The sequence below is a fragment of the Cannabis sativa genome, chromosome 4 (genome assembly GCF_029168945.1).
Source record: "Cannabis sativa cultivar Pink pepper isolate KNU-18-1 chromosome 4, ASM2916894v1, whole genome shotgun sequence".
Lineage (NCBI taxonomy): Eukaryota > Viridiplantae > Streptophyta > Magnoliopsida > Rosales > Cannabaceae > Cannabis > Cannabis sativa.
The window spans coordinates 21,108,981-21,119,609 of record NC_083604.1 but is presented as its reverse complement, the minus strand read 5'-3'; the positions used below and the strand labels follow the sequence as shown (position 1 = coordinate 21,119,609).

The 10,629-nt window shown below is 30.2% G+C and overlaps 1 protein-coding gene across 1 annotated transcript; it reads left to right on the top strand.

The window, feature by feature from the left end:
* Nucleotides 1-1,803: 1,803 nt before the first annotated feature.
* LOC115711993 (glutamate decarboxylase) lies at nucleotides 1,804-4,531 on the top strand. The gene is made up of 5 exons (XM_030640194.2): nucleotides 1,804-2,458; nucleotides 2,847-3,047; nucleotides 3,175-3,643; nucleotides 3,722-3,774; nucleotides 3,881-4,531. Exons 1-5 carry the CDS (start codon nucleotides 2,138-2,140, stop codon nucleotides 4,334-4,336), a joined length of 1,500 nt encoding a protein of 499 aa, XP_030496054.1. The 5' UTR covers nucleotides 1,804-2,137; the 3' UTR covers nucleotides 4,337-4,531.
* The last annotated feature ends 6,098 nt before the right edge of the window (nucleotides 4,532-10,629 follow it).

Below are 10,629 nucleotides of genomic sequence, written 5' to 3'. Positions count from 1 at the left end.
TCCCCCTAATATCGAAATCCAGATTCATGAAATGTAGATCTGTAACAAACAGATCTGGACCTCCCACCAAATTCAAAACAATGTATGATGTGAAAATTTTTAAAAAAACCTCATGAATAATACATCTACGTTATATACAGTTACATTTTGATTTATTTTTTGTTTTGGTTGCCTTATAGTTGCATTATCGTTTTATGATAGTTTATATATTATGCAAGAATTTAATTTGATGGGGACTAAGAAATAGTAGTTATACATAGTAAGTTTTGTGCAAATAGTTGCATATTAATTTTATAGTGAAATAACATATGCAAGTAGCAAAACTATAATAAAACTACAAAACAACTGTATGCAAGTGCAAATAGTTGCATTATCGTTTTATGATAGTTTATATATTATGCAAGCATTTAATTTGATGGGGACTAAGAAATAGTAGTTATACATAGTAAGTTTTGTGCAAATAGTTGCATATTAATTTTATAGTGAAATAACATATGCAAGTAGCAAAACTATAATAAAACTACAAAACAACTGTATACAAACTAAAATACAGGAAAAACTCTTTGAACATCAACATCCATGATAAATCTCATTGTTACCCATTGATGATATAAAAATGGACAGGAAACAACTAGATAAAAAACATATTAAAAAAATACATACAGAAGGTGTAAAATTTCAAATACGGGAGAAAACCAAAAAGAAACCGAAAACAAACCTCGGTTCGAACATCAGCACCAACATTAACTTTTTTCCCAGAAACGTTGACAATGAAATCTCTGCATTATTTGTTGAGCAAACATACATAAGAAGCACAATGATTTCCTAAGATTGTGCCTAAAACCAGTGAAAACATTTTTCATTTCTCAGAACACTTTCCTTGGCTTCGTAAGAATATATAAGAAACTAGCTTTACAATTAAAAATTAAAAATAAAAAGAAAAGAAGAATTGTTATGTAAAAAAATTAAAAATTAAAAACTGAAATAAAATTAAAATTTAAAAGTAAAGAAGAAAAAAAGAGAGTGAAATGATGGATTGATTGATAGAAGTCAATCCTAGACCTAAGCAACAATATATAAGAAACTAGCTTTACAATTAAAAATTAAAAATAAAAAGAAAAGAAGAATTGTTATGGAAAAAAAAATTAAAAATTAAAAACTGAAAATAAAATTAAAAATAAAAAATTAAAAACTGAAATAAAATTAAAAATTAAAAATTAAAAAGCTGAAATAAAATTAAAAATAAAAAATTAAAAAGCTGAAATAAAATTAAAAATAAAAAGAAAAGAAGAAAAAAAGAGAGTGAAATGATGGATTGATTGATAGAAAATGAAAAAAGAGAGGGAAGAGAGTAGGATTTGATTGATGATGGATGGAATGATGACTAAGTGGTATTTGTGTAATAAAACCAACATTGTAAGTAAACAAGTTAGTATAGGCGTGTAGGAGTATTCTGGTAATAAATTGTGCAAAAGTGATTTTTCATGTAAAAATTTCAAATTATTTCTGTAGTTACATAAAAAAAATCTAATATTTTTTCAAAATAATTTTAAATTTTATTTTAAGGAAAAAAAAAAGCTTCAATAAAAAGTTAATATATAATATATATAGAAATATTTTTGAAAATTTATAACAAAAAACAAAATAAAGTATCTTAAAGATATAACAAAAAAAAAATATCTCAATTTTTTTATCAGTATTTTTTCAAAACATAATTATTTTCTAAAAACAACACTAAATACCTATATTTGTCTTAGAAAAAAGAATTAGTTTTAAAAAACAAAAAACTATTTTCGTTATGGGCAAACACGCTGTATTACTCATACTTTTATCACTGTTTTTCTTATCTTATCTCGAAACAAAATCTCCCCATATCCCTTTGGAGAAGAAAAATAAAAAATAAAAATAAAAAAAATCTTCCCATAGCCAAAATGAATATCTCTAGATCCTTTTGTTTGAAGCAATATTGATTTAGCTGGATGAATGACCCACACACAAAGTTAATTATTAAGGCTCCATTAAAGGAAAGCGATGGGACCATTAAGACAATGTACCTGTCTATATATAATATATGGAATAGAGTCTAGTGCTATCATATTGTGTATTGAGAATATCAGTAGAAGAAAAGACTATAAGCATGGTGTTGACAACGGCGAGTAAGGGTAGGGGTGATAGCGGCGAGGATGACGAGAACGCTGATCACTACTTAAACTCGACGTTTGCGTCTCGGTACGTACGTGAGGCAGTCCCCAAATGGAGGATGCCCAAGAAGACTATACCCAAGGACGCTGCGTTCCAGTTCATAAACGATGAGCTCATGTTGGATGGTACTCCAAGGCTCAACTTGGCTTCCTTTGTTACTACTTGGATGGAGCCTGAGTGTGATAAACTCATCATGGCTTCCATTAACAAGAACTACGTCGACATGGATGAGTACCCTGTCACCACAGAAATCCAGGTATATATCTTTCTTCATATTATTTATTCATCCCGATGTTTTTATACTTGTTACAGAAACCGATGCTTACAAAATAAATAGATAAACATTAATGATTCAATTATGGTCGATACTTTGACATTGTTACAGAAACAGATTCTTATAAAATTAATAGATCAACTGATTTTAATGGATCTTAAAAGGATTACTTCTACTGCTCTGTTTTTTTTTTTTTTTTTTTTTTTTTTTTTTTGCTGAGTATAAAAAATGTACTACAGAGTGTAGAGATCCTTAATTACGATCTCCGACTAAAGGAACTTCTCTTTTATTAAAGAAAATGTAGAATTATTCTGTTCCCTATTATTTTTAATTGTTGATCATCACTGACACTTTTTGATCATGTACTTAGAATCGTTGTGTGAACATGATCGCACACCTGTTTAATGCTCCCACGGGAGATACGGAAGCTGCAATTGGTGTGGGAACCGTTGGATCATCAGAGGCCATAATGCTTGCTGGTCTAGCTTTCAAGAGAAAATGGCAGCAAAAGAGGAAAGCAGAGGGAAAGCCCTTTGATAAGCCTAATATAGTCACTGGTGCCAATGTTCAGGTGATCTCACATTCCAATTTAAATAAACCGACTTTCTAAAATCATTGTATTTTAAGTCAAATATAGTGTGTTTAGCAATATCTATCTTTACATTTTGCTAATTGATTGAGGTGGTGGGAATCAATAGGTGTGTTGGGAGAAGTTTGCAAGGTATTTTGAGGTTGAGCTGAAAGAGGTTAAACTAAAAGAGGGATATTACGTGATGGATCCTGAGAAGGCAGTTGAGATGGTGGATGAGAACACCATTTGTGTTGCAGCCATTCTTGGCTCCACATTGACTGGTGAGTTTGAGGATGTGAAAAAAGTCAATGAACTCCTTACTCTCAAGAACAAGGAAACAGGTTGGGACACCCCGATTCACGTAGATGCCGCCAGCGGCGGTTTTGTTGCACCGTTCCTTTATCCGGAGATTGAATGGGATTTCAGATTGCCTCTGGTGAAAAGCATCAATGTGAGTGGCCATAAGTATGGGCTTGTCTATGCTGGTATTGGATGGGTTGTGTGGAGGGACAAAGAGGACTTACCTGAAGACCTTATTTTCCATATCAATTACCTTGGATCTGACCAACCTACTTTCACCCTCAACTTCTCCAAAGGTATAGCAGTTTAGTTTACTATTGAATTTTTTAATAATCAATCACTGGCCTCTTCTAATACTTTTTTTTTTTTGGCAGGGTCTAGTCAAATCATTGCTCAGTATTACCAATTCATCCGATTGGGATTTGAGGTATTTCCTAGTGCCATCCAAGTGATTTTAAAATAGATGTTGTGTTTCCTCTCATGACTGATTTTCATGTGTGTGCCTAACACTAACAACATTGTTATTTGAAAAGGGTTACAAGAACATAATGGAAAACTGCATGGCAACTGCAAAAATACTACAAAACAGATTAGAGAAAACAGGGCACTTTGACATAGTCTCAAAAGACATAGGGGTGCCCGTTGTGGCATTCTCTCTCAAAGACAGTAGCAAATACACTGTGTTCAACATAGCAGACAGCTTGAGAAGGTTTGGGTGGATTGTGCCAGCCTACACCATGCCTGCCGACGCCGAACACATCGCTGTTCTTCGGGTTGTGATTAGGGAGGACTTCAGCCGTAGCTTGGTGGAGAGACTGATCTCAGACATATTGAAAGTGCTGAAGGATCTGGACGATCTTCCAACCACCAGTGCCACACCGATCAATACTGACACTGCAATCAAGAAGAAGACTGATAGACAGATTGAAGAAGAAGTGACCGGACATTGGAAGCGTTTTGTCAAGGAAAGGAAAACTGGAGCATGTTAAATAAGCTTTCTTTCTCATAGCAGAGTACATCTCTGTTCTTTCCTAATGTGCTTAACCATTCCAGTTTGTACTACTGTTTTTGATTGATTTCTAAAATGAAAACTAAGAAGTGTGCGGTTATGTTTGTGTATTATTATGGGACTTATGAGTTGGGTTGTGTTAATAAATGAATTATTTGATATTTATGATTAACAATTGCAAGTCATATATTATATCAAAATTTGGATAATGGAGCGATTCAAGATAGGGAATGGAAGATCCAAATCTGTAGAAACATAAGTTAAGTAGACACCGTAGACAATGTTTAGTTAGAACTTCAAAGCTAGTGACTGGTGTGAGATAAAATTTGTAAGCCCAAATAATTATATTAATTATATTTATTATTATTATTTTGTAAAATGTAATTGTAGCATATATAATATTTTTCATATTTGTTCTATTTGTGGCATATATATAAGTTTGTACATTTTTAATTGACAAATTATTTGTATTAATAAGTATTTGTTATAAAATAATATAAAGTAGATAAGAGGAAAGAAGAAGAAGATGAAGGGAGAAATAGAAAGTGAATGAGAATTTCTGAGTTGTTTATTCCAATGGGGTGAACCCCTATTTATACAAATACAAGAGTGAGATATTAAGAAACTAAGAAAAAAGGAAACTAGGAAAAAGAGGAATGTTGATTACAATTAATGGTAATAAATAAAAGATTTGGGCATCCACATAATTATTAATATTTATAACACTCCTCCTTGGATGTCCATAATAACTGCCTCATTAAAAATCTTGGTGAAAAACTTGATCAAAAAGAAAAAGAGTATAGTGTAAACTAACTCCCCCTCATTTAGGCATTTGTGGAGATCTTCTAATCGACTAAATTCCATCTTTTCTACCGTCTTCTCAAATATTGATGTTGGTAATAACTTTGTGAATAAGTTTGCAAGATTGACACTTGATTGAATATGTTGAACACCAATATGCGTTTTCTTGAAGCGTATAAAGAAGAATTTGGTGAAATGTGTTCTAACTCTATCTCCTTCAATATACCTCATTTTAGTTGAGCGATGCAAGCAGTATTAACCATAGAGAATTGCTTGGGTTGATACTTCTTTATTGAGTGCAATCCATATGTTTCCTGAATATGCTATGTCAATGATCTCACTCACACACATTCTCTACTTGCTTCATAAAATGCAAGTATGTTAACATGATTTATCGTTGCCTCGTTAAAAACCTTGCCAGAAAAACCCGGGACAAAATCTGAGCTAAGGAAAAAAAGAGTACAATATATATTTCATATTCATAACCATTTGCAAGTTGCCTCGTTAAAAACCTTGCCAGGAAAACCCAGTGGGACAAAACCTGAGCTAAGGGAAAAAGAGTGCAACATGAATATGTCTCCCCCTCATGCACATATGATCCATAATTCTTTTGGTGATAATAGATCTCATAAGCTTATTGTTATCACTTTTAAAATATCACCATATACAATCTTTGATCATATATTTTCTATAACTCTTTCAGAGTATGTATGGACTTCTAAATTATAGATGAGGGGTTCGTGGAACATTAATATTTATCCAACTAATTGTATCATTCATGTGTATATACAATCTTGTTCATACTAAAATTTAAAATTTCAAGTAGATATGAACATAACACATTAATGGTACTATAAATTTTTATTTGTGACAATGATGGTACTCCAAGACCATATATTTGTTCCATCTTGTTGAATGATCTTAATTTTCATATCAAATGATCATATATCTATAATTCTTGATCATATGAAGTACTTCAGGACTTCAATAATAATGAACAAACTTTATACATTTAATATTTCTCGATATACAAAAGAAATAAAAGTTGTTCTTCAATTAATCAAAAACTCTTCAAGAGTCTATCACAACGTATAATTTACGTATTTATACTGCATAGACAACCATAGGTATTTTGTAAATAATAATTTACTTACATGTCTTTATTTCATACAAAGATCTTTGTCATATAGTGCGCGCGACTTTGAATTTATATCACTTAAGACATGTATTAAATTCTTCTAGAATTTTTAGGTAAGGCTTATTTCAAATTCTCACTATATTAGGAGCTCCAAATAAATAACCTTTTGTTGCAACATTTATGTGACGCTTATAAATTCTCATAAAATATATTCCAGGCTATAATCAAATCATGATTATATTTTCTCAATATTTAAGCCTTATTTTAGTCAATCTCATGTCTATGCAAACTTTGTACAATAATTCATTATGTACAAATACATTTATGCAAATTTCTCATTAGAAATATTTATTTGCACACCCTACAGGTCTTACTTCACTTTATGTGAGTAAATTTGCCTGGATTGTGTCATAATATTTTGGCCAAAAACAAAATGTATGTCGATGATTCTCGACAAATCTAATACCATGATCCTTGCTATCTCATGTTAGTTTATTGCATATGCAAACATTCAACATCTATTGTCGACAAAAATTTCATTATATGATAATTTTCTCCCATGTTGACATAACTTATAGAGATCTCTTTAAATTACATATTTTTCAAATATGTTTATCATTTATAGGTACCTATATAGAATCACTTCAGGGATTCAATTATGATCAAATGTGTTATGCCTAACTTCTTTTGGGAGTCTCTTCAAGTACCGTTTTCATCACGGTTATCATTTTAATACTTTATAACATTAAGGTATCTCCATGAGTACCTCTAGATTTAACAACTTCAGGGCAAATCAAATGAACATTTACTAACAATTTCTATATTGTTCATTTACGCTTCAGGCGTTTTCAACTCATTCTAACTCAACTTTGAATAATATTGATTTGCAGTTGGTATATATCATTTTGAACTATATCGTTCTTATATACTTTGTGCAAGGATCATGTTTCAAAAATTATCATCGATCCCAACTGCTTCTCTCCCCCTGATCAAGAGAATTTTTAAAAATTGTGATATCTAATAATATTAATACACCTGTAGGGATTTCACTATATCACAATGAATCAATATTTATTTAAACCCATATATACTATATGACATTGAACTTCAGGTTCAATAAACTTCAGGTTCAAGTTCAATACTTATGAACTTAATTCATTTCTAAGAATGAGTCATATGTGCATAATTAGAAATACATAAATTTACACATTTTGTAAATGCATGATCGTATAATCTTATCACATCGATAAAAAACTATGCAATAAAAATCTAACAATTGCTCAAGATTGTTAAAGAAATATAGTTTAAATATTTTCTATGTGCAAATATATGCACATTCTTCTTTTGAGCCTTATTAATTAACAATGAGAAGAATCTTCTGGTTCTTTAACAAAATTTAGTCAAATTCTTTGACAATTTATTGCATATGATTGATCGTGTCAAAATCAAAATAATTCAATTCATGAACTTCAGGTTCACTATAATTTGTATTTCAATGAAACTTTCACAAGGTAATGTAAAATCACTACAACATATAAGTAATCATAAAAAGTTTCATTTTTATATACACGAATAATATAATTCAATTATTCTCCAAAGCATATACACTCTTCAGGAGTCACTATTATGTTTATCAAACTTTATATTTCTTCAGGAATCACTATCGTCAATTTAATGATGTGTATAATTTAAAGATACATGACAACTTCATCATGTTATTGTAATGGTCAAATAGATATAACCATAATATATCATTCATTTTTCCTGGTATCTTTTTAACAAGTCGTCTAATTTATTAATAGACTATTCATTAGTCTAATTATCATGACTTGATATATTATATATTTAAATGTACAACCAGTACATACAATAAGCTATTTCTTATTACTTTCATAACTAGATAAAAGTTATACATCTAGGTACATACAAATATATTTTACTACTCCAAGTAGCAATTGTATGTAAGACTTCTTCAAGAAGCTTTTCAAATAATCATTTTGTGATTCTTTATCACTTTGATTATATTGGATCACTAACAAATATTAGTAAATTATATATCCACTTTTGGGAATATGCAAACTGAATTATATAGTAACTATATATATACATATCTTGTACTAACAATAGTTTGAAACTATTGATTTCAAGAAATAATAAAATATGTATATATTAATTTGCTTCTGGCATTACCAATATATGTGAAATCTATATTCTTTGAAATAGAATTTCATGTCTATTCATTCTCTTTAGGTAATGATATTTAAATATTCTAAATGTACAATAAGTTTATACAATTCACATTCTATTAAATAATCAAGTATATTTTTATCTTGATTATAAGTATGTCTGTACTACAGGTACGCGATCACTATTATTCAATTCCACACATGATATATAAATTTCATGCACTTTGATTATGTGTGGTATCTCATCTTTTAGTTGTTTTCACTTTTTCTGGAAATATTTGAGTAGTAAATAATGTCATTGATTATTTAAAATCATTACATTCACTTCGGGGAATGACGTTGAACAAGTAGAACATTATTATAAATTTCTTAAAAATTTATTACTTGTTCATCCATAAAAAAATATAAGAAATTATTCAACAATTTCTTTTACGATATTTCAAAGAATATATGAATGCAATTTTTGCATAGTCTCCAAGATGTATGCAAAATTTAATCTTTAACATATGTCAGATTCAATAATTTCCAACATTGCAAGTAATAACAATGTATAATAACATGACTAATACGAGGAATCTTTAAAAGTGATTGACTTCAATTCGTATCATTATCTGCAGGGAATGATGAACAATAAATACTGCCTCATGTATTTAAATAACATTAGTCATGCTCATTGTTATTCTTATACTTTAATGTTTTAATGCAATTTTCTTAACATTCTTTTTGGGTATTCAAAACCCACTATAAAATTGCATCAATAATAATCATTTTTAATGATTCTTTAGTTGTATTCACATAAATACAATCATTTTTTTTCTTCGATAAATATAAAACATTTATGATAACTCTAAGATTTAGAGTTATTATCATATCTTTAAGCTTGAATTTAATGTGAATTGTGGATCAATTAATGTTTATATTGTGTAATTGTGTCTAGTTTGTTGTGTCTTTGTAATAAATGAAAGTGTGTGTGTTAGTAAGTGTTAAATAGACTTATGTTATTGTTTTTATGTGTTTTAAGCAGAAAAAATACAAGAATAGGTATTTGAAAATTTTTGGGACAAGGGGAAAAAGGAGCAGGAAAATGATTATTGCTGACTGGCATTGCTGTAGCACTCATCGCGTAGCAATTTGTCAGCCCAGTAAGTTTATTTTGGCAGAATGTCCAGCTGGCTTTAATGAAAAGAAAAACGAGCTGAGGTGGCGGAATTTGGCTATTGACTCAACAAACATGTGGAAAATGAAGGACAAGTGGGTGATGATTGGGATTTCCAATTAGGGTAAACTTTGGTACCCTAATTGGGGAGCAAAAAGGAAAAAGAGGAGGAATTAAGAGTGGCTGGCTGCACTTGAATACCAGTACGAAAAATACAGCAGAGAAAAGAAAGTTTCTAAGTACAAAGAAGGAAGAAGAGTACAAGGAAGAAGAAGATTGAGAAGAAGGAGAAGAAGGCAACATTCAAAGAAGGATTTGAGCTCAACACTCATCTCTCTTGCTCTCCACTTCGTTTTGTATCATTTTCTTCACTTTAAGCTTTTCTTTAACTTCATGAACAATACACTTTCTGGTTTTGAGTTTCAAATTTCAGCTATGAACTAAACTTTTTTGAGATTTGGGTGGTTAAAAACCCTTGTATGGACTAGTGTTTTGGCTTTGCAATGATGAAGTAATCTTGTCTTTGTTCAATTAGATGTGATGAAATGTTGAATGAATGTTAATTTTTGGCCATTTTTAACATTTAGCAAGCTAGATCTTACTTGGAAAAGTAAGACCTAGTTGAACCCTTCTAATTGATGCATGATTTTTACCTTTTCTTTTAGGTATTAATTAGTAGTGAAATAGGAATATTTTGCTACCATGTATAACTAAGGATTTGATGCTTTATTGGGCTATTTGTGATCTAAACTGATGTAGGAATGCATTGTGAGATTATGAATGGTTAGTTGCAAGTTTTGGAAAAAGCTTGCTGGTTTTTGTTGAAATTTGTTAACTCTGCCAGGATTGCTGAATCATTGCTGGGTCATTGCTATATCAACTGGGACATACAAGTGGAAATTAATCACCCAAGTCTATTTTCCTAATCTGAAATTACCACCATTTTAATCACTTTTAGTTTCTTATTTTTTTAGTTTATTTAGTTTAAAAAA

Coding starts and splice junctions, on each gene's coding strand:
- LOC115711993 (XM_030640194.2), top strand. CDS start 2,138: ATGGTGTTGACAACGGCGAGTAAGGGTAGGGGTGATAGCGGCGAGGAT. Junction 3,048..3,174: donor TCACTGGTGCCAATGTTCAG/GTGATCTCACAT, acceptor GGGAATCAATAG/GTGTGTTGGGAGAAGTTTGC. Junction 3,775..3,880: donor TCATCCGATTGGGATTTGAG/GTATTTCCTAGT, acceptor TTATTTGAAAAG/GGTTACAAGAACATAATGGA.